At 33.7% G+C, this 26,305-nt stretch overlaps 1 protein-coding gene across 2 annotated transcripts in view; it reads right to left on the bottom strand.

The window, feature by feature from the left end:
* EPHA3 (EPH receptor A3) overlaps positions 1-26,305 on the bottom strand; it is a gene marked incomplete at both ends in the record, with an annotated part of 395,618 nt that overhangs the window by 94,154 nt on the left and 275,159 nt on the right. For both annotated transcript variants that reach the window (XM_080696115.1, XM_080696116.1), the window contains one exon: positions 1,325-1,449. In XM_080696115.1, the coding sequence (XP_080552241.1) occupies positions 1,325-1,449 (125 nt within the window). The remainder of the gene's footprint in view (positions 1-1,324; positions 1,450-26,305) is intronic.

The following is a 26,305-nucleotide window of genomic DNA, read 5'->3' as shown; positions in this document are numbered from 1 at the left end:
TCCCCAGCGCGGGGATTACAAGCGTGTGCCTCCACACGCGGCTAAAACATGTATTTTTATATCTGTCCAGTATTTGTTGTCACCTTTAAAAAATGTAGGACCACAATTTCATGAATATTTGACTTTACCACAGTAGATGACTGAAAGCTAAGAAGAGATTTATCTCTACTGTGATTTTGGCACAGTGAAATTCATGATGCTTTCCTTGCTTGTAATGAAAGAAATATACCTTTCCCTGGAGAAGACAGTATGAAAAATATGGCATCGTATTTGTGAACTACATTAACTTTGATAAAGGAAATAACTATATAATGAAAAAATATGTTTATATATTACACCTTCTTTTACATTCTCTTGTTGAAGGAAGTACATAATACAAGGGAAAGCATACTAAATGAGAATCATGGCTGATAGGATTCAAAACAGAAGCCAATACTTATTAGCACTCAGGCTGTGGGAAATTCATCTGTTGTCATTGACTCTCTGTTTTCCTATTTACCAAAGAATCTATTTACCTACATTTATAAGATTGGCATACTTCTCATATTCAAGTAATGTATGCAGAAATATCCTGTATGTGAACTTCTATACAAACTCACAATTAATTTTAATATACTTGTAAACTGTAGCAGATACACGAATATGTTCTGTTTATATCAGTACCTATACATCCAACTAGCTTGGATGCTACAATTTGAATATATCTTGCTTTCAAAGTTTCCCATAATTTATAACCAGTGGAAATAAGTGTTAAATTGATGAAATATTACTACCTAAATTTTATGTATAAGTAACCATGTATTTATTTTTTATAAATGCATTATGGAAGCACAGTTTTATGATGTGAAACATATTTGGCCATCCACATCCACCTTCTAAATTTCCCTTACCAGAGTCAAAAAAGCTTTTCACAATCAGTTCAATAACACATTGTTTTGGTTATCAATGCCAATGTTCCTGTCTGCATTCAATAAAAGCCATGGGAATGTGAAGTTCAGAAAATGATGCTTGAGTCAATAAACTATGGAAAATTTAATCAATCGACTAAGGAATCACTATGAAATCCTTAGTAGATAAATGTCTCATCTATTGTCATAATTGATTTATGTGCATTTGGTAGCGACATCTTTGTTTATCAAGTGTTTATCAAGATGATTTCTAAATGTTCCTCTAGCAATAAATCATACCAATCATATGGCCAGGGTTCTAAATAGAGCTCTTGCCACTTATTAGCAATATCACTGGCTTCTTTACAAAAGCATAGCCTATGAGAAAATAGAGTCTTTTCTCTACACAATTCCACCATGTAACATTGTTTACCCACCTTTTCATAGTATTTGACCTCATAGTCCAATATGATCCCGTTAGGGTGGTCAGGCTCTTGCCACGATAAAGAGATGCTGTTTCTGGATGTCCGATCTTTCTTAATGCTCATGACAGGTGATGGAGCTGTAAAGGGGAAGGGAGAGGAAAGAATGGCGAAAAGTAAGTTAATAGGTTGAATGGTGAATAAGAGCAGAGAAAATGAAATGAACAAATGGAGTCTATCACTGTTCTGATCTTTGGCAAGAAAGCAGTATTTCCATTTCCAAGGCTCTTGAGTATTAATCTGGCCCCATATCCAGCCCCCACAGCTGGATTATAGCCCTAGTACATGCACGGCCCTGGAAAATGAGCTGATATTTTCTGCTGCTGGTTGACTGGTGGCATGTGAGCAGATGTTTTCAATCTGCTACTATAATGTAAGCAATGAAATATATTTGATATATTAAAAAAGAACAAAACATCAGGACTACCTATTTGTTATAATGTTGCAAAGTTATTAATGCCAGATTCCTCAGCTCATTGATAACATTTTCATATGCAACTCTGTAAGAGGACTGGAATCCATTATGTGAAAGAAGTCCCATGGTATCCATAGGCAATAATAATATTTGATGCATTATAAAATATATATGATTTAGGATATATTACAGTAGATCTTGACTTCTAACAAAAATATCATGAATAAAATATATATCAAGAAGACAAAAAATTTTTGTATTTTAGAACGTTATTTCTTAAAAGTATTTAATCATTAATGCAAGGAAATGGCTGCTTTTTATATTACAGTTATTTAAATTTATTTTGAGATATCTTACTTGATGGTGAGTGTATATTTGCTGAGTTTGGTTATGCATCATGAAAAGTATGGTATATGAATAAAAACAGCCATCTGTTCAGATCAGAAATCATAGGGTCATATTTAGTTCTAACTGGAGAGAATCTATTTTAAGTGATTTTCTACTTAAAATCCTTCCACTGAAAAGGAAAAAAATGTACACTATCTATCAATGTACTTCTTGTTTTAACTCTCAGTCTTGCTATACCAGTCAAATGAAATGCTTTACTGAAGTGCAGTGGCATTCTGCCCTAATGAAGTAAAGCAAAGTATAAACACAAATCAAAAGCTTGAGAATTTTAGATATATTAGCTATTGAACTGTTTCCATTGTTCAAGAACTTATTTTTATACATTTTTCTCAAAGCAAAGACTATTTGAACCTAATGTATTTATTTCCCCCCAAAGATCTAGCAGGATGGGTTCTACTTATTGATTTGATGACTCTATGATTATCACATGGCATTATTTGCTTCCAACTTCTCAAACAATTGCTGTATAATTTTTTTATTTTTATTTTTCACTTAAAAGAAAAGATTTTGTTCATTAATTGTGACTTGTGTCACTTCAATTAAAATCTATTTCAAAGCTGGGTGAGGTGGCGCATGCTTGTAATCCCAGCATTCGGGAGGCTGAGATCAGAGGATCGCAGTTCGCAGACAACCTCGGCTACTTAGTGAGGCCCTTTGCAACTCAGTAAGACCAGGTTTCAAAATAAAGAATAAAAAATAGGGGAGAGGGTGTAACTCGGAGGTCAAATGCCCCTGGGTTCTATCCCCAGACCCGCAAAAAAAAAAAAAAAAAAAAAAAAAAAAATTCTATTTCAGCAAATTACCTGCCCACTCCTTTCTACTGTTTGTAAAATCTTCATATAAACTTTTTTCCAATTAAAGCATTGTCACATTAATGGCCTAGGAATCAGCATTTAACCCTTTCCAAGAGGAAAATTTAGGGCTTGCTTTTCTGATAAAACAAGATATAAAAGATTAATATTCTTTTTTATCAATTGAACTCATTTGCCTTTCATGTGCATCTTTATCTCTTCAATATTCTTCTCTTTTAGTTTTCAAATAGGTTTTATGTCCCATCCTTTTGGTTTGTACCAAAAGGATGTTGTTGCTCTGAAGTAGATTCCAAGCAAAATGTTATTTTTTATATTTTATTTGAAGCTTTATAAACATATTAAATGTTTATAGACATGTCACTAAAATAAGTGATATAAGTATTGAGTATTTGAAAATTATTTTCTTTTTACTTACTCTAATAGTTAGAAAAATCAATTGATTAACTGACAATAAAAATTATAGTTCGCAACGTCCTTAGAATCAAACGACTTCTAGTACAAATAATAAATTTCACTAATATTTCTGCTGAAGCAAATCCATCAGCAGAGTAACTTTTAATGTGTGCTTATAGAGCATTTAAAAGAAACTTAATGTTGAAAGGCTTTCTTTTAAAACCTATGAAGCCTTACATTTAATCTCATACCATCATGAAACTAGATCATTTTCCCTAATAGTAAAATACATTTCAAAGAAGTTTTGGAAAAGAACCAGGTATAGTGTCACCTGTTTTAAAAAGTAGGGAGGAAAAACAGTTCCTTTCAAAGAACAATTGTGATGAGGATTGTATTAAGTTTTTTAATGAAAGCTTTGCAGGCTATTTGGGGGTCTGCCCAAGTTTTACTGCTTCTGCACTGAACAAGACTTTATAACTGTTGAATTTCTTCAAAGGTCTTTGAGCAGGCTGCAGGGCCCTGCTGCACTATCATAAATAACCCTTTGTAATTCCACACTTGCTTAGTAGAGGCAATTGCTCGAAGCTTGTGCCATCTCTATGTTAAATGAACCTTTTCTGATTGCTGCTTTTAGGCCCCTGTTAAGTCATTTGTTCTGTTCTTTGAATACATGCCCCTTGTGCTGGCTACATTTCAGCACAGTTCAACCAGTGCCCCAGATGGAAGCCCATTACTTTTAGATAAAACTCATCAATATTTTAATATTAATAAATAATTAACAAAATTTGTTTTTCTCTCCTTTTTGAATGTTTAGACATTATAATACATACTACAGAGAGACAAATTCCCTGAACACTTTATTGTATTCGTTTTTAAGTGTTTCAGATCACTTTTTGATTCACTTTTTGAAGTATGATTTCTCTGTACCTACAACACAGTTTTATAGTGTTAATGGGAGAAAGTGGTATAGGTTTCGTTTATCTTGTTACATTTCAGATACCAAAGAGTGATTTGTTCTGAGTACTAATTTCCGAATCTTATAGGTATTCTTAAATATTTTTATTAAAAATGCTAATGAAATGAATATTGTAGGACTAGAGTTGATTCATTTTATTTTCACTCATCTTTTTGAATTCATTATTTGAAAGAATAGAAAGTAATTCTTATATAAAAGGGAGGGAGGAATTCCATAAAACTAAAGAAATTCTGGGAGTTAGAAGAAGTTAAAGAGAAAGCACAGGTTTTCCCTTTCAAAATGCTGATATTATATTTTTCATAAAATATTGATGAGCACCTGAAAAATAAAGAATAAAGTTTTAATTGTGTGCCTTTAATATACCCTAAAAATAATAAATTACTAATATGTTTCATCTTAAGAGGAAAAGATTGGTGACAGAGGACACTGAGAAACTAGACCAGGTATTTATGCAGTTTAATAAATAGTTTTGTGTGGGGGGGAAACAAGAAGAAACTAGTAAAAAACTTGAAACAGTGTTTTGATGTATAAAATACATTTTGCTGTAGTGATATTTGAAAAGAAAATATATATATACATATATATATGTGTGTGTATTTATATATATATATATACACACACATATATATACACACAAACACACACACACACACACACATATATATATATATATATATATATATATATATATATATATATAGACACTGGGGTTCATGGAAACCCTTACCCTTCTACCCTTCCGGGCTACACTCCCAGACCTATTTTATATATATTTTTGGAAACAGGATCTCTTAAGCCAGCGAGGCTGGCTGTGAACCAGCGTGATCCTCCTGTCTCTGCCTCCCAAGTGCAGGGATTACAAGCGTGCGCCACCACGCCCGGCAAAAAGGAGATATTTTATCCTGAGGTTTGTTATTCTGGATACAACCAACCATGTCCTTTGTAAAAAAAAAAAAAAAATAGAAGGAGACACGCTATTCCTGGAAAAGTGATAAATATTTTAAACAAAGTGTTTCTTAAAAGACTACAAATACACCAGGCATGGTGGTGCACACTTGCAATCCCAGCATTTGGGAGGCTGAGACAGGAGAATTGTGGTTTGAGGACAGCCTCAGCTACTTAGGGAGGCCTTTTGCAACTCAGTAAGTCCCTGTTTCAAAATAAAAAATAAAAAAATAGGGCTGGGGGTGTAGTTCGGAGGTAGAATGCCTCTTAGTTCCATCCCCAGTACTAAAAAAAAAAAAAAAAAAAAAAAAAAAAATTACAAATACAAGGGAAAAATAGCCCAAACCAGGAGAAAGGAGACAGACAACCCAAGAACTACAAATATTCTAACCACTATACAACTAACAGTCCTCCAGGAATCTTTTTCTTTACTATGCTACTAAACATTTCCAAACACTCAGAGTACTAAATACATTCTTGTTGTTACAATAGATTTATTCAAAGCTTGATGATTCAATGGTGTTCAGAACATTTCTTTGGTCATGACATGTCTGAACAGATATTTTCACCCTATATTAACTAGTAATAGTGTCTTAGGAAAGTTGGTATCAAAGTGCTTTTCAGTTAGTGTTCTAAGAAGATATAACTTTCAGAGATCTAAGAGTTTAATTGTTCCCTGGAAATTTTCTTCCCTAGGTCAGGGACAAACAATGACAGTCTATTGAATCAGCAGTATATAATGACTAGTTTCAAAGATAGATAATGAAGTATAACCCTTAGTAGCTCATAACAGAACCCCACCTAGTGGTGGAACCAAACTGACTGTCCTCAAACCTGTGTCTGCCTGTCTCAGCCTCACAAGTCCTGGGATTATAGGTGTTGCATCACCATGTCTATCTGGAACCAAGCATTTTCTAAAAGATAGTTTCTTCATTTATTTGTGGAAGGAGGACAAAATCTGCTCTCACTGTTAATGTAAATTAGGCCATTAAATTTGCAAATAATGAAAAAATAAATTATAACAACAGAGAAATAAAAATATCATGTAAAAAAGTCTTCTGTATAAAAGGACTGGGTTAGGGATGGGATTTGTTTTGTTTGCAGTTTGTATTAAAATTACCTTTAATACCTGCACATGCCAAATCTTCTGACAAACATGGAAGGAATTCATTACTTTAACTACGGTGTTTTTTATGCTATAGTTACTATTAGTCTACCACTAAATTATGACCCTTCCTTAGAACTGGGAAGTCAAAACTTCAAAATTCAAATCCTAAAGGATATAGTTTTGTTTGTTTGTTTTTATTAGGACCTTCCTCTTTCTGGGTTTGGGAATTTCTAATGAACCTCTGAGGTATCTCTGTGGTTTAGATATTGGACAAGTTAAAGTAATAATAAAAAGACTTCAGTATTTCTTTGCTATGTGAGCCAAAGCTTGTAAAAACTATCTCCATGGGAAAATACCATAGAGTAAATGGTTGAAAGATTTTTTTGAATCAAACATGCCTTTAAAAGCACTACTCCCTTATTTTTCTTTACCATTCATTATAATGCCCACTTAAATATATTTCCTTCTGGTGTTTTTCTTTTTTTCACAAGAGAACATTTCTATTAATTCCAGAAGCACTCTTTGGTTTGATTTAGCATAATCATTGAGAGTTTAATGTCTCCATCTCACCACTCCTACTCCAAATTTCCCATATCTGGTATTTGTTGGAATCTCTTTTGGCCACAGTCTTCCCATTTTAGCAGTGTACCCAGTTTGGAATTTTAGAGTTATACTTCTTTATATATTTTCCCAGTTCGTCCAAAAGCTCTATTTCCTGAAAGCTAATGCATTTCTTTCTATCCAATTCTGGTCAAAAGCTTGCCATTTTCCACCTGTATTAGATTAAGTCACTTCCATCTCAATCTTTCCAGAACTTCAATTTTCTATCCACTTTTGATAACTTACCATTTTATAAGACAAGTGAAAGAAACATTAACTTTCTCCTTCATCAACATCTCATAATTTATAGATTTTTTTTCTAATTTCTAAGTAAATAAGCTGTAAAAGAAAGACCTAATAATTTATGATTTTAAGAAATTTATATAAGAAAATACATAGAAATACGAATGCATGCATATCTATGTTCATAGCCGCACAATTCACCATTGCCAAACTATGGAATGAGCCAAGATGTCCATCAAAAGATGAATGGATTACAAAACTGTGGGATATATACACAATGGAATTTTAATCAGCCCTAAAGAAAAACACAATTATATCATTTACAGGGAAATGGATGAAACTGGAGGACATTATACTAAATGAGATTAGTCAGTCACAAAAAAGAAATTGGATGCTTTACCTAATATGCAAATGCTAGGGAGAAATGGGTAACAGGAGGAACTCTAGAAGAAGTAGATCCTGTTGAGGATCAAATAAGGCAACTTAACTGAGGGGATGAGAGGGGGAAAGAAGGAAACTCTTTAAAGCACATGATGTGCTTTAAACAAACATATCAAGTCAATCACTAAGCCAACCATGGGAAGGATGGATGGGAGGGAATGGGGTTCAGATTGGGTAAGGGATAATTGAGTGACAGGTGCATGTATGTCTCCACAAGTCTTTTAACCCATTAAGATGTATGACTACAATGCACCAATAAAAAATTAAAAAAAGATATACACTTCTTTAAATTATTGACTGGAATAGAACAATAATTTGATGTTTATTTTATTATTATTTAAAGCTTCCAATAAGACAGAAGTATTCATACCAGCCTTATCATTTATTGTTGCCCATTCAAGGCTAAAGTTCTAAAGACAGTTCTGTTCATCTGTTCACATTTGTTCATGCTGTACTTGCTTGCTGGAATACTAGATATTTTGCTTTTCTACGTGGAAATGGATTATGCTCATTACTTTTCAAAATCTTTTGCTGGTATAATCTCCCTATGAAGCTCTTCCTGATTCTAACAAGCAAGTGTTAATCAGCTCCTTTCTATTTGTCTTCATAATATTCCAGTCTACCTTTATGCATGGGGATATGTTTTTAAGCTCCCAGTGGATGCCTGAAATCACAGATAGTACTAAATCCTACAGAAACTACCTGTGATATAGCTCAGTTTATACATTAGGCAAGATAAGAGATTAATAAAATAGTAATGAAATAGGGTTACTTAAACACAGATACTAAGATCCTGCAACAGTCAATCTGATAATTGAGACAGGTAGTATTTGAAAGTGTACAAATGCTGGAGACAGAGGTGATTCATGTCCCAGATGGGATGCAGTGGGATGGCATGACATTTTGTCACACAACTCTGAATGGTGCATAATTTGACATTTTTGAGTTGTGTATTTTTGAAAGTGTCCATTAATATTTGGGGACAGCTATTGATGGCAGGTCACTGAAACCATGGAAAACAAAACCATGGATAAGAGAAGACTGCTGTAATTCATTCTCCTACTGTTTAACCTGTTGCATCATGTTGAAGTAACTGAATGCTACTCATTGTATGTACTCAGAGTCTTCAATGCCTGGCATGGTGTCAGCTTAGTACACATCTAGTCATGCCACTTGCTAAGCTTTGAAATAAAACATATATTTATTTTGTCGCTGCTGTCCTGAGCAACGAATCCTTTGTAACTCCTGATATTAAAAAATAAAACTCAGCCGGGCATGGTGGCGCACACTTGTAATCCCCGCGCTTGGGAGGCAGAGACAGGAGGATCGCGCAGGTTCGAAGCCAGCCACGCGCGCTGGCTTAGGAGACCCTGTTTCCAAATAAAAATGTAAAAATAGGTCTGGGAGTGTAGCCCGGAGGTAGAAGGGCTTCCAGGAACCCCAGTACCACCAAAAAATAAATAAATAAATAAATAAATAAATAAATAAATAAATAAATAAATATAAAAAATAAAAAATAAAACTCAAACCAAAATGATAATAACTATATCCTTAGAGAAATCATTTTCTATAAAATTGTATCCTTAAAATTCTATAGTAAAGATAAAAGTAATTGTCTCAATCAAATCATTGCTTCAGGTAAAAAATTTTAAAGACAAATGTGCTAAAAGTAAACTTTAACCAGAATTGTTTTTCTTTTACTTTTTTGTCAAAAGACTATACTTAAGATTTAAATGTCTCAGTTCTGAATTTCTAGAAAACTTTAAAGTTTTAATTATTGAGCTTTAAAGACCTCAAAGTTTTTTGAGGGTTGAAAACTGTGATTATGTTATAATTTATAACCATATCCCCATTTCAGCATGAAGAGATAGAAAACAAAGTGATAGAGGAAGGGTTCATTTCATAAATGTTCATTGCATGGATTCATCAAGTAAAATCATCCTATTTTGTCATTTTCCCAATTGATCTTCAAATTTCTTTTTTAAAATATTCCATTCTAGATGGGCATGTTGATGTACACTTGTAATTTCAGGACTAGGTAGACTGGAGGATCACATGTTTGAGATTAGCCTCAGCAACTTAGATCTTGCCTCCAGATTTAAAAAAAAATTAAAAAGAACTCGGAGTATAGCTATATAGTTATACATTCATTTTAAATTTATGCTTATTATTTATGCCTAAAAATATGTGCTTTACACTTCTAATAGAATAATAGAATCTTCTCTTCCAGTAAACCAAAATACACTGAGAATTTTCTAACTTCATTTAAGTTTCTAAATATATTAAAATTTTCAGAAGATACATTTTACCTTGATAATAGAAATATGTCTAAATTCTGACTGTCTAAATTATCCTTGGGTACAAATTTATAATTAGAAATTAGTTATTTATAGTTAGAAACTAGTTAGAAAAATCGCTTTGATAGAATTTAATAGCTAAAGTCCTTAACCAACATAGGATTGCTTTAAATAATGTCCCCCACTTATTTTCTACAAAACAAAGGTAATGGAATAGAAGCTTCAAAACCAAATGGATAATAAGATGTTAAATATCTGAATATAATATCTTAGGCAAAGCCAAACAGTGTTTTATAAAACTTTTTAGTATAGACTAGTTTATTTTTGTATAGATGGTCCCAAAGACTGAGGAGGAGCAGCTGTTGAAATTTGCTAAAGGAAATGCCACAGAAAAAGGATGCTTGTAGGAGATCAAGTACAAATAAATGCAAAGCACATTTCAGGATAGATCTAGGCTGACCACATTGTGCATTTTTGTTTGTGTTTGTTTAAAAAGGCTGCTAAAGTAATAGTTCTGCTCTTAGTCAGAATTACACAGAAGTAGAGCTGCCTTATTTCAGCATAGGGCAGATGGATCCATGCTGGATGCTGGTGGGATTCTGTGTGTAGTTTCTGAAGGAGACTTTGCTGCTTTTGATTAGCAAAATGTTGATCAGTATAATTTATACACCTTTTGCTCAAAAACCACCTTCTACTTTATAGATTATGACAAGAAAATTATTCTGAGAGGCTATCTTTTTGGTTTGTTTATCTCATCCAGCAGTGGGTTAGAAAAGAGAAGAAAAACCTTCTATATTATGTTTCATTAAATTTAGAAACTACCCAAAATATACTATGGTCAAATAAAATTTGAATGGCACAATTACTGCAAATTGAAAAAAAAAAACACCGGAGAAAATTCTAAGTGATAGAGAAATTATTAGACATTGATTGTGATGTATGTTTGTCAAAGGATATTGAATTTAACACTATGTTCAGTACAATTTATTTTGTATAAATATAAACTCAATTTAATGGAAGTAAAATTAAAGTCTGTAAAATTAACTTCAGTATATCATGATAGTAGCCCTAAATATTTTCTCCTTATTCTTGATACTTTGGCATGTGGGGCCTCATTGACAAGTAAGTGACTGCTTCTGTTGGGGTTGGTCAAGTAGAGAAAGTAAAAAACTAACCAGAAGCAGGTCTTTCTATATACAAACTAACCAATCCAGAGCTTCGCCTCTGAAATCCCTCCTTCCTCTGGATCCCAGGATGAAGCCAGCCATATTCTTCCACTCTAATCACCCCAAGGCCAGGTACCAAACAAACAGAGACAGTCCCCACTCCCCATACTGTCTGATACTATTCAAACTAGCTATTCCTAAACCTGTGGCCCTGCCTTTCCCATGGAAAGCACAGTGCAAGTTCTCACCTATGTCTTCTCCTTGCTCCTAATTGCTACCCAATCCCTGTGCTTCCCTTTGTGACTCTTTGTGGCTTAGCATACTCCATCCATTAAAAATTGCAATTAACTATTTTTCTTGTTTAAATGGGAACTTATTTTAACTGATATATAAATATAAAAATGGTATTTACGGGGTGTCATGAGATATTTTGTTATTTTATGCATTGTATAATGTTTAAATCCAAGTGATTATATCTAACTCCTAGAATATTTATCACTTCTTTATGGTGAAACATTCAGACATCTTTCTTCTAACTTTTTGAAATGTACAGTACAATACTATCATTTCTTTTCACTCAACTATGCAAAAGTGCACCAGAACTTTTGATACTTATCTATAAGTTAGTATTCATTCATCAATCTCCTCCCATAATAATAGAAACTTTTTTCTATTGTATTTTTTTTCCTGATCTCTTGGTCTTGTACCTGAATAATTATTAAAACTGATCATAGTAGTGGAATATTATCTGGAAGTTCTTTTCTTTTTTTTTGTGTGTGTGGATTTGAGGATGGAACCCCGGGGCATTTGACCTCCAAGCTACACCCTTTGCCCCATTTTTTATCCTTTTATTTTGAAATAGGGTCTTACTAAGTTTCAGAGGGCCTCACTAAGTAGCTGAGGCTGTCCACGAACCGCGATCCTCTGGTCTCAGTCTCCTGAATGCTGGGGATTACAAGTGTGCGCCACCACGCCTGGTTGGAAGTTATTTTCAAGGAAGCAGATTCTCTCTGCTTTAGAGAGAGGCAATGAACTATTGGAGGATGTATCTGACACATACACCATTTGGCTAGTTTTTTTACCTCTATAGTACTAAGGATTGAACCTAGAGACTATAATACCTGTTGTTTATAAGTTTAATACCATAAACTTATAATACCTGTTGTTTATAAGTTTAATACCATAAACTTATAAACAACAGAAATTCATTTTTTACAGTTCTGAAAGCTGGGGAGTCTAAGCTCATGATGCTGGTAGATTTGATGTCTGATGAAGGCACATTTTCAGGTTCATGCATGATATCTGAGTCCCACATGGTAAAAAGAAAGGTGGCACCCTGAAGCTATTTTTAAAGGCAACTTATCCCAATCATGAGGGAGCCATACTCAGAAAATAATCAACTTTCAAGGGCCTCGCCTTCTAGTATGATCGCAATGGTGATTATTTTTAACTTGTGACTTTGAAGAGGTCAAAATATTCAGATCAGAAAAGATCTCCATGGTGTGATGGCTTTGACGGTTAATGTATACTAAATTTTAAAACTAGTCTATAGAAGCTTTTATGATATATAGTTTCAGCCTCCTATGCCATATAAAGAAGATACTTACAGATGCTTCCTATCTGGTGGGAGCTGTGATTCTGATGATTGGGTACCATGATTTTAATCAGACTACATTGTTAATTAGATGGCTATACTAAATCATAAGCTAACACACATCTCTGGAGCTACCTATATCTGACTGGTTTGGCTGAGTCCAAGAGCAGCAATATCACTCAATCTTTGCTGGATCCTTTAATTTTTACAAGTAAAAAATTCAACTAAGGAGAAAATGGGTTCATTGTTATGGTAGACAGAAATTCTTTATGACATCATATATAAACCCTGGTTTGAAGGCTCTTGGGATATGTATTACAAATAATGCATTGCTAACCTTAATTGAAGTATCAAAATTTGAAATGCACACCCAACATACACACATACATCCTATATTAGTCACTTTTTATTTCTGTAACAAAATACCTGGGGTTAGGGAGAGTAAAAAAAAGGAGAAGAATTTAAACCAAAAAAAAAAAAAATCATAAGTTTTAGCCCAAGATTGACCAGCTCCATTTCTTTGGACCTGAAGGGGGGAAGGATAACAGAGTGGAAAGGTAGAGCATAGCTACTCACCTCATGACAACTGTGAAGCAGAGAGAAAGAGAGAGAGTGGGGGGGAGTGAGGACAAGAGAGGGGGGGGAAGTGAGGACAAGACTATGCAGACCCTTCCAGGGCATACAACCAATGGGCCACCTTCTCCGACTAGGCCCCTCCTCCTATAATTTCCATGACTAAATTAATTCCATCAAATTATGAATTTTTCAATGAATTAATCCAGTAACAAGGTCAGAGACCTAATGATGCAATCACTTCCTCCAAATCCCCACCTCTTACCATTGCTGTATTGGCGACCAAATCTTCAAGGCATTAGTCTTTGAAGGATACCTCTTTCCAAACCCTAATACATGCATTTATACTGACCCAACTGTGGCTTTATAATAACTTTACATTCACTTAAGTAGTCTTGGGTGAGTGAGAAATTGATTTACTTCTGTAGGAATGACAATTGGCCTTATAATTATTGCATGCATGAGTGAGCAACCATTTTGTCACTCTTCAGTGTTATATGAATCATAAATTTTTATGCTACATCATCTCTCCTCAATTTTTTTAAACAGGGGGATACTAAGGAACTATGCATTGCATATAAATACTATTAATCATATGTGTGGAAACAAAAAAAATTGGGGGATATTCTGCTTAGCATATGGTTTGTGTATGCCTATCCCATATGGCTTGTGTTTATCTAGCAATCCTACCTCAAGTGTAACAGAGACTAACTATAGCACAGAGGAAAGTCCTCTTGAGAATTGATATAGTCCATCCTTCCTTTAGGGAGGCAAAAGCCCAAATCCTTCATAACAGGAAATCTAACTATGAAGTCTGGTTAAACATTTGAAAATCTAGCTTTGGAAATTAGCTCAGATCTCGCCAGTTTACTCATGTATAGAGATCCTCCTTGGTTCGAGAATAAAAAGATAAGGGAGCATTTCAGAAGAGATAACAATTTTGGTGGTTTACTGGTTAGAATGTTATATATATTGACTGCTATAAAATAAACTTTCCTAGAAGCGCTAATTCCTTATCATTCCAGTGCCAGAAACTTATTTGTAACATAGTTATATTCTTGAAGAAGACAAATCTTTGTTAATTAAAAAAAATCACTTAATTTTTAAAATAAAGTAGAAAAAGTGAAATGCATTTGACAATTATAACATAAATCCTAGTATTTATTTTGTATTTCTCCCAAGTATACAACCCAATCTATCATCAAATTTCTACTAGAATTTAACAAATTAAGTACTTAAAAGTATGTTTATTAATTTTTTTTTTAGTCTAGATGTCTGGAAGATGCAGGTAGGAAATATGCTAATTTGTGTGTCTTTGCAAGTTTATACAAACAAAATGAACACAGGCAGAGACTTGCAAATTTCCCCAAAGCATTCATGCCTGCAAAATTTCTGTTTTGGCTGTAAAATCTGCTTTGTCTATGCCTGCACATAATAATAATTCCCAACCTCATTGTCCCAAATTCCTTCCTTCTCTACCAGATATAACTTGATTAAGAAGTTTAGACTTTTCTGCTATAATAAATATATAACTTTATTATTCACAGAAAAATTTAAAGTCCAAGCAGAAAGCAAAAGGGTGAAATAGCAGAGGCATATTATCTGCTGCTTAATATCCAGGAGGCCTGTGGCTTGAACTCTTTAGTTCTAGGTACAGGATTAATTTATCTGTAGAATTTATACCAAATAACTTTCCAGCTAGTTATGATTTTTGAGACTCCCAAGCTCATCCATATAAGGAAAATGCATCAATACATATTTTTGCAATTATGAGTACTTCACATAATTGACCTTAGAATTTTGAGAACTGGAGCTGATTAATTTTTACATGCACCATAAAAATTTTAGCACATTAGGCAAAATAGCCTTAAGTTGTTTCATTTTTGGATTGCATAAGTAAAACTAAAAAGAAAGTTATGTGGGTGCAAATATAGTTATACTTGTTTCTTTTTTAAGGTTTTGGCTTTCATTTCAATGTGAACATGTAGGTCCCTGAATTTCTAATTCCTCAACTACAACAGCTAAAAGAAAATTGTCATTAGGTTACACAGAAAAGTTCTCAGATTCAGCTGGATAGACCAGTTTTTGCAGGGCAGACAATACAATTTTGTTAATGTATAGAAAGATTGAACATTCATTTTCAATCTAGGAAGTAAATGTAAGTTATTTTGTGAAAAAGTTTATTTAGGACAAAAACATATCCAATATGAAGACCTAATTTTAGGATTTACATTTAAAAACTGAGTATAATTGCAATGCACCAATAGAATTTTTAAAAATGGAGTTAAAAATGTTAACAGAGAACAGAAATATCCTAAAAGTAATTAATGGTGATGATATAATCAGTCAATAAAGTTAATAAAAATATTTTAATTGTACGCATAAAATGAATAGATCTTAGGAGTTATATGCCCCAATAAAATTTATTTTAAAAAGAATAACCTGAAATATAAAGTAGTATACCTATTGACCAGAATTGAGTGCCAAACTAATTATATGTGTTTAAATAATTTTAAACATCTTTCTACTGTTTTCTAAATTTTATTTTATAATTATTAGTCATTTGTTGAAAAATATCTGCATGAAACTACTATATAAGCATTATAAAGTGTTACTGGCCTGGCCTGTCAGATATTTTCTGGAATTGAAAAACAACAAACCAAAAATCATTATTATTCAGTTTACAGTCTGTGGTTCAGCTTTAGAAACATGCTTTTCAAGTTGAATTTCCATCAAAATTCACCTCAGTAGAAAAAAAATGAGGAAAAATACTAGAGGCAAATCAAACTTGAGGATGTTAAAGTCTGCCAAGCTACTCTCCAAAAATGACTGGGTTTTCTTACCCATTATATCTAGAGGGGTTCACAGTTGGTTCTAATGCAAGCATTATAGATCTATCTATAAACCTTATTTTTCTGAATAGCTAACGTATGGTACTTTTAAACTTTGTTAATGCTAGGACTAACAGTCAGATTGATTTAGGGATCTAATAGGTTGGTTTAATCTCTGAAAGGGGATCTTGAAATGAGAGTCCATAAGATCAAACACTGGGTCCTAAACAATATATAAAATTTGCAAATGGAAAAATGTGAAACGGATATTCCTTAGAACATCTAATGTATAGAAAATTGGACATAGTTAATATGATGCCTATATTCTCTTATTCATACAACAATGATATGTACAAACAGATTAGAAAATATTTTAGGTAATTTGCCACTAGTTTCTAATGGAATAGTGGGAATGAAATCAGATAAGAAAAAAATCAACCCAAGAAAAATGAAAGATTTTTAAATTGTTTTGATTATAGTCTTTCTTATGCTTTTCTTGGTGCATTATAGTCTAGCATTATAATGAAGTTCAAAGTGATAGGGAAGTGCATGCACCCAGTAGTTGGTGGGCTTTCTTCTGCCTCCCTCCCCAGCAAACTCGCTCCATACAGGATATTGAGATTGGCACTGCTATTCTCCCATCTACGTAATATCTATGGAGTGATTCCTTTGTTGATTCTCCCTTGTCTATTCAGTTTATAATGAGGGAAAGCACTACAGAAAGTGCAGGTCAAGAAGAAATATTGTTGAGAATCATTTTTCAATACTTTCTTTGAAAAGTCAGCAGGATTTTACAGGAAACACTCAAATGATTACAAAAGAAATACATACAACCAAATAATTTATTCATTTAACATTTATAATTTAACAAAATAACATTTTAAAGTTACTTTCTGAAGACAAACTTAAAGGCCCTTATTGGCTACAAGTTGCTATCAAAGTTTATTTGTGGACATACTGAATATTGCTGAATGCAAATTATACCAAGAATAGCTGATGTAAAAATGGCACCTGAGAATGCTCAACAGAAAGTGTTGACCTTTCTGTTCAATTTCAAATCCCAAATCAACACATTTTAATCCAGCTGTACCCCCAGATCTTTAATTTTTATTTTGGAAAAGATTTTTCTAAGTTGCTGAGGCTGGCCTTGAACCTGAATTCACCTCTCTGAGTACCCCAAGTACTGGTATTACAGGTATATATCACCACACCTAGTTAATTACACTACTTTTAAAATCCAACTTGAAAGATATATTTACAGATATATAAAATATATGCTATCTACTATCACAGAAATATATGTATGTTTGCATGTACGTATATACATATATGTGTATATTTATACATATATATTTTATATAAAACTCAATTCTGATCACTTTGAATATTAAATCTTGTGTTATTTCATTTAATTCTACTAGTCTGAAAAACTGAATTCATAAAATATGAAAAATTAAATATGTTAAGTAATTAAAATTGTTCATAAAATTTGGAAATCCATTATATAAAACATTAAGAAATTTAACTAAAGATGTTCAGGAAATGATATTGCTTGCATTAATTTTCACATAACTTTTCTCATTTGGGATCTTCCACACATATCTATTAATAATTCTTATAACAAATACTGAGATAATTTATATTTTATCTTTATAGAAGATAAAAGATAAATAATAAAAAAATTTCAGAGAAAAGTTTGGGATGAGCATTTAATGCTATACTCTTCTCTATTTCTCTATTCCTAATATTTACTGGCCTAAGGCTCAAATATCCAGGTTGTACTCTGGAAAGATTCTTAAAAAAGATTCTTTAAAAAAAAAAAAGCATAATTCAATGTATTTCATTCAGTGAAGCGATAATCCAAATTAGTCTTACTGTTCTCATTCTAGTTTGAGAGTCCTTTCAAAGTTAATAATCTAACAAATATTTCTTTACATATTACTTTTTGCATACCCTTGCTTATCCCTTTAGTGAAAATCATTAAATAACATAATGCAATTTTCTTTCAGAAGATTTTGTATATGTATTACACAGCAGGCACCATAAAAATTGCAGTGGTTAAGGGGGTGGAAAAGGCAGATGCAAGCCTGCTTTCTAGAACTTGAAAGCATTCTCATTTGGTACATCTCACAAATTACCATTCAATATATCCTGTGTTACTCCAAATGCAAATGGGACCTATCATCATCACAGTCTACCTCTGAGAGATTTGTAGTAACCTACCCCATCCAGAACACCAAAGAGACATATTTTGTTGATGTCCCAACAATATTTGGAATTTACTATGTGGGCAATTTTCCAGTTTCGAGCTGCCAGCCGCTTAATCTGTTTGAGGGCTTTGTTTTTGTCAGTAATTACCTCTGCCCATTTAGGCTGGAAGTACTAACAATAAATACCCGTTCAATTATTACCTCTCATCCTTAAATCAACCCCAGTCAATGACTGATGGGGAGCTAATGCATAAATACTACATCTTCCCCTTCCTTTGGGTGAGATAACTGACATGAATGCTCTACACTGACTCTAGTTATACAACACTGCTCAGTTTTCAGTAGAGGAAATTGATCCATAATTATTCTTATATTGTCTTTCTTCTCTTGATTTATGTTCATACTTCCCTACTGTACCCTGGGTCATCTTCCAAATAAATAACCTATACTCAAATTCTCAACATCTATTTGCTGAATGGAAAATGCAAATGGAGACACCTACCATCTCTGAAGGTATTCTGGATATTGATGAAATCTGAGACGCCTACATCTCTATTTAGATATTCAAGATGCTTAAATGATTTGTGTCTATCTTAGTTAATGGTGAATTATGTGTTATTGGGAAGGCTTGATATCAAGTGAAACCAACCGTAGAGGAATCAAATATAAACACACAAAAATCAAGCATATTTATATATAGGAGCTAACACATTCATATGGTATCTTTATGCTGGCATTGATTGTACCTCAAACTCGCTCTGAGGCTTAAATTTGAGTTATAAGATATAGAACAGATAATATTAGAAATTATTTACTGATGAAACTGTGGTTGCTGGAGTGAGATAAAGGATATTTTGTGTTTTATATAAAGATTAATGGCAGCTGGGCATGGTGGCACATACCTGTAATCCCAATAGTTGAGAGGCTGGGACAGAAGGATTGTAGGTTCCTGGCTAACCTTAAAAATGTATAAGTGAGACCCTCCAAAAATTAGTGAGACCCGGATTCAAAATAGAAAATAAAATATAGCTTAGGGATACATACAGCTTAAAGGCAGAAATCTCATGATTTTGATCCCAAACACCACATACAAAAAAAAAGTTTAAAAGTTTAGTGGCATCACTTTTGTTCAAAGTTGTCTCTAAGCCACAGTGACTGTTTGAATTAAGAGGTTGGTTTTTATATTCTCTTCTGAGCTCAGAATCCAACATTCTCAGGTTATAAGCCAGAGTTCTTTGATCATGAGACCATACTTGGTGATTTCTAAGCAAAGGGCAAGACAGCTCATAAAAACTCTTGCCCAAACAAGAAGCAGAATTTCTCATGTAGGCTAGACCAATGGAACATCTTTAGAAAGAATAGAGAGTAGAGCCCTCTGATCTGTTGAACCTCACTTTGCTGTTCTTCGATGACATTACAGAAATATCTCATCTCATTCTAGTCTGGTTCCAACTATTTATACCTCTTTTCAAATTGTAGTATACGTAGTTGATTTTTTTTTTTTTATTTTCTGATTCTTTTGTTAGTTCCTACATAACAAGAAAATACTTAACTGCACACTGTATATATAACTGGGAGATACTTAGCTGAGTATTGTATATATGACTATATAACAGGAAAATACCTAGCTGAACATTATATATTTATGTTTGTATATATATAATATCTACATTTAAATATTATATATGTTGACATTGGAGGTTGTACTCAGGGACATTTACCACCAAGCTACAACCTTCTGACAACTCTTTTTATTTTTATTTTGAAACAGAAACTTGCTAAGTCTCTCAGGTTAGCCTCTAACCTGTATCTCCTGTTTTATTCTCCCAAGTACTGGATTTATAGGCAAGTTCCCTCACACCCAGCATATGATTGTATATCTAAGTATATGTGTAAAGAAAGGGTATATAATTGTACATATATTGGTTTACTAATTCAGATACTTGTTTTGAACTAGTCATTTTGTTGTGTAACAAACCCTGATATTTGTAATATATAGTATTCTATTTAATAATTATATAGTACTATATATAAATATTACATAATAATTGGACCAAATAAATCCTATTTGACTCTTGGGGTGAAGTTCTGGTAATAATGAATAAAACCATGCAATGACATACCCTCCTTGCTGAATCTTTCAAAACCTTGTAGAATAGAATATAGTATACACTAGTATAACGTGCTGCAGAAACTCACAAAGAGAAGCCTGGGCTAACATTGGAAGTGAGATAAAATGCATCTGTGAATAAATCTTTCCTGTCAGTTCACATGGTGAGTGAAAATTAGAGCCTAGTAGGAATCAGAGAAAAAGACAGATAAGCAAGTTCCCTCTGGGAAGGACTAATTCACAGTAGGGTGACACTATCCTGATACCCCTCTGTCTAGCAGACTTCACCAAAAGAGACACCCCGTCACATAGAAATTGAGACAAAAGGGGCTTACACAGAAATTTTCTGATTATGACCACCTCAGTTCCTGTTTGCTGCTAGAAGAATGTTCTGCAATTACCTTGCCACTTCACAATTATTACTTCCAAAATTTTGCTTTATGAATTAAGACAATGTTATAGATGCAAGAATATATGTAACCTTATCTACAGATAGTCTGCAGGAAAGGGAAAAATATTCTACACTTTTACTAAGTTGTTATCAAATGGCTGGAAGAAATTACAAATGTTCAACACTCTTCAAAAGTAAAGATTACATTAGCTCACATATACACACACACATACACACACACTCACACACACACACACACACACACATATATATATATATATAATACAAATATATATATGTATATATATACATATATATATACACATATATATGTATATATCACACACACACACACACACACACACACACACACACACACACACACTATAACCCATAAGAAAAGCCTAAGCCAGGCGTGATGGTACATGTTTTTATCCTAGCATTTGAGAGGCTGACACAGGAGGATTCCAGTTTGGAAACAGCTTCAGCTACTTAGTGAGGCCCTTTGCAACTCAGTGACACCCTGTTACAAAATAAAGAATAAAAAATAGTGCTGGGGGTATAGCTCAGAGGTAGAATGCCCTGGGTTCCAGCCCCAGTACCGCAAAATAAAAGCCCAATATATTTCTTGAGTTAGGATTTACATAGTGTTTACCTGTGGAAGTTTTTATTCCAGGAAAGACTAGAAATTAATAAAAGTATCAACTTCAAGAATAAATGCAATATTTCATTGGTGACTCCTGTTTGGACCATAGACTATTAATAAAGTCAGAGTGTGATAAGAATAAGAATAAAGGCAACTTTTATGAAGTGAAAAGACTAAAAAAGAGAATAAAATAGGGAAGGTCTACAATTTTTTTCTTGATCAAAATGTATTTAATTGAGCAGATGCAGCACTTCTAGGCAGACACAATCCTGGTTCTTTTGTGTTTAAAACTGTTTTCTGAAAATTTTCCTTTAAAATACATCATCAGTTCAAGAGGGAAATGACATACCTTCTTTTGAGAGTCAATATTAACTTGTTCTATTTGTTTTATTAATGATATATTGTAACTGTTTTATTAATCAATAATAATGCTCTTTTATTCTTTTAGTTTTCAGAAGAGACTAAGCCTTCCAAATGAATGACAATAAAATGAATAGCTCATGCCAGAGGATGATTCATTTGATATAAAACACATTTGTAGACCAATTTTATACGCCAACTTTGGAACTGTGCACCCTTGTTAATTATATCAAGCCAATTGACCGTTGATACCTCTAAAACCATGAGTCAATAAATGCTTTGTACAGGCTTTCTTCCTCTTATCAGGCATTTATTTTATGGTGCTTACCAGGTATTTTATCAGTATAATAAATAAAAATTTATTATAATGATATAAAGCTAACTAAAACATATAATCTAGCATTTAAGTTTGAGTTATTTGAAAACTCATCAACACAGGTGAGCAGAGTTGACTAGAATAAAAATATTTTTATATAAGAAATAATTTCCAGTCCAAAGCTTTGTGAGTTGCCAATCCTAACCATATATATATATATATATATATATATATATATATATATATATACATACATACATATACGGTTATATATATATATATATATGTTTAGGATTGTGTGTACATATATATGTATGTTGAGAGAGAGTATATAGATCATATATATAATATATATATATAATATATATATATATATATATATATATATATATATATATACTATATCAGTGTGCCTTATATAGTAAACTAAGTGGAGGAAGATAAACTAAAACAAACTCTTTCCATTAACAGACCTTCCATAACAGTTCTCAGTATGCTAGACCATACAGCTATGGATTCGTTTGAACTGCATAAGATACTGGTTGTCAGTACTAAGGGGAACTCCAGTTTTCTTTATTCAAGAATACTAAGATACAGGGTATGGTTGCGAACACTTGTGATCCCAGCATTTGGGAAGCTGAGATAAGAGGATCCCTGTTTGAGACCAGCCTCAGGTACTTAGAACTTTTACAATTAAGTGAGACATGTTTTAAAAAAAGACAATAAAAAATAGGGTTCCAGCACCAGTACTTAAAAAAAAAGAATACTAAGATACCAAAAATACCAACTTATACTTAATCTTATATTATGAACTCTTTCTCAGTATACCAAGTAGAAGTAAACCTAGAAAAAAAGGATCTTCTATGACTATTAGATAAAGAAAAAAGAAGATAACAAAAGGCACCTTTAAAACATAATAATAGATAAAAGATGATTTGTTTAAGTAGGATTTTATGACAAGTGGGTCATTGGTACAAATCACAATATCACAAAATCATTAACTAGAAAAAAAGTTAAAATAAGGAATTTCTGGACTGAAACATACACACAGACACACACACACACACACACACACACACACACACACACAAGTGACTCACATGGTTTTAAAAAATAGGGACATAACAACTGTACAAAGTTAACTTTGATAAAATAATTCTTCTGCTTTCTTACTTTGTATGCATTACAAACCAGTAGATGATTTGCAGAACTACTCAAAGAAGATTTGAGGTACTATTTCATATTTGTACTTCACAGCTGAGCAACTTCTTAGTAGGTACTCAAAATTCAGTTCAAAATCTATATCAGGCAAAAAAAAAAAAACCCTTTTTTAACTTTACCATATTTTTCCTCCATGTGTTGAGTAAAACAGGCTTCTCTTTTATTTATTTATTTTTTTTTACTAAGACATGCTGTTTATTCCATTCTTTCTTAGCATTCTTCCGGTGTTCAGCACCCTGCCAGTCTTGACATTAAGTTTGTAACACATATTCTTCTTTTCACTGATATACTTTCATAGAGAAAAGAATGGTATCTAACAATGTGTGCATTGTCATTAGACTAAGTTCACATTATGATTCAAGAACCCCAGTGGGAGCCAGGTTTGGTGGAGCATACCTGTAAACCCAGTACTTGGGAGGCTGAGACAGGAGAATCACAATTATGAGACCAGCCCCAGCAACTTATTTCTCTTTCAAAAAACAAAAAATAAAAAGGGCTGGGGTGTTGCTCAGAGATAAAATCCATCTAGATTCAACCACCAATATCAAAAAAGAAGAAATAAAATATGAACACATGCATGGGTGCCCAGAGGAAATATAGGTAATCAGTAAGAGCATATCACAATCTCATAATGTCACAGATGGGTATATATTTACATAAGCATGACTCAGTAATATGTAATGTACATGTATACATTCTGGAGGAGCATCCCTGGAAAGTACAATCCAGGGTGAAAGAGATGTGGCCTCCTGCATCCCTGTAGCTCCTGGTAGTGAAATATCTGGTGGCATAGACCCCACCAGAGGATTGGATTAGGTATGGTCCCAGCCAGAGAAGTCCAAAAGGCTTTAAAAGGGCTAGAGCAGAATATCTGGCTACAACAGTAGAGGTATGGATTGGTGGGGGGATGGGTGAGGGAACCAATACAGCATCCCTGGTCCACACAAGTACAATGGCAGCAGGCTCTGCCAGGCTACATGGGTCCCAGTGTCAGTACCTGGTGAACATGCTGGCGAACGGTACTATGGGTCACTGTAGTGATTAGAGACGCAGCCAGGGTAAGGGAACCAGCTGAGGGAACATGTGAAACTGACTTTTTAAAATTCTTCTGCTCCCCCAATGTGCAATGCATTCTGGCACTAGGAAATGGTTTGATGTACCCCAGTAACTTTGGAAATCCTAAGCAATAGGTGAACATATTCTGGGGGTGGATGTGTTACGGGATTGACTGTGTAGACAACTCAACTATGTGAAAATTCTGGCTATGGGTGTGTGTGGTGAAGACCATCACTAGGACCTCTCCATCATACTCCCCTAAAAATTTCCCAAGCCATGAATGTATGTCATTACAAGTTACCAAGATGGGGCTTGAGAAAATTGTACAAATGATATGAAACTAGAACAGGCAAGAGTAATCCACCCAACTCATAGCCCGTTCAACTCTTCTATGAGAACAGTGTGAAAACTTGACTGTTTCTGGTGAATGACAGTGGACTATTGGGAGTTAAATACAGTGTCACTGCCTTTGCATACAGTGATATCCAATATTTTAGAAGTGATGGATCATCTGTTGCATTAATTGGGAAATTTCTATTACATTGTAGAGTTAGTGAGTGGCTTTTTTTTTTTTTTTTTCATTGAGATTACTCTGGAAAGCCAAAAACAGATTGCTTTTACCTGGGAAGGGAAACAATGAAACTTTTTGTATTTCCCCAGGGATACTTGCACAATCCCACCTTGTGTCATGGTCTGATGGCATGAGATTTGGCCTGTTGATGAAAGCCTGAGATACACAGTTGTACCATTGTATTGAAAATGGTGTGCTAACCTCTGATTATCTTACAGAGTTAGAAGCAGCTGTATGCAGTCTTTGAGCTGTTCTCCAGGAATGGGAGTGGGCTATCAACAAAGTCATTATTTACATACTTGAATATTCTGTCAAGTTCTTAGGAGTTATTTAGTTGTGTAAGACAAACATGATACTTCAAGCAGTGATAGAACAGGAACATTAAAACAGATGATACCCAGAACAGTGATAAATTGGGAGCAGTCAGACAATTACAGATGTATCTAGGTCTTTCAGAATTTTAGCAAATGTTTAAACCCCACTCAGATATGCTTATGTACCCCTTACACCATCTTGTCTGTTAAGATTGGACCCCAGAAAATAAAATTGTATTTAATGCCGCCAAGAAGGCAGTATCTCAGAGATAAACTCTGCAAGTAGTATATCCTGTCCTTCATTTCCTGCTAACAGTACAAGTAGATGATATTTTGGATGGAGATTATGGTAGAAGCAAGGCACTAGAAATAGACCAGTTGTATTTTGGTCACAGCTATGGAAAGAAGCAGAGGCTTGCTACTCATTGAGAAACTGTTATCAGCTGTACATGCTGCCCTTTTAGATTCCAAATCCATTACAGGTACTGACCCAGTAGATGGTGCAGACCATCTACCCTATTGAAAGTTGGCTGAGGTATAGGATTCAGATCTCCTAAACAGGGATAGCCCAAACATCCACTCTAACAAAACGAGGTGCATACTTAGTGAAATGTTGGCTAAGGTCCTCGACTTGGACCCACCAGACAGGGACAGCCCAAACATTCACTCTGATAAAGTGGGGCACATACTTATTAAAGGTTGGCTGAAGTACTGAACTTGGACCCCCAGGCAGTGATAGCCCAAATACTCACTCTGACAAAGTAGAGGGCATACTTATTGAAACTTAGTTCATGTTCTGGACTAGGACCACCTGAACAAGGATAGCCCAAATACCCACTCTGACAATGTGGGGTACATACTTAGAGCAATAAGCATAGTTTTCATAGTTTTCTAGTAGTTCTTTGTCTAAACAATTATATACTTTGTTGTAACTAGTAC

The sequence above is a fragment of the Muscardinus avellanarius genome (assembly GCF_963383645.1).
Source record: "Muscardinus avellanarius genome assembly, chromosome: 5".
NCBI lineage: Eukaryota > Metazoa > Chordata > Mammalia > Rodentia > Gliridae > Muscardinus > Muscardinus avellanarius.
This window is presented reverse-complemented; position numbering and strand designations above follow the sequence as displayed.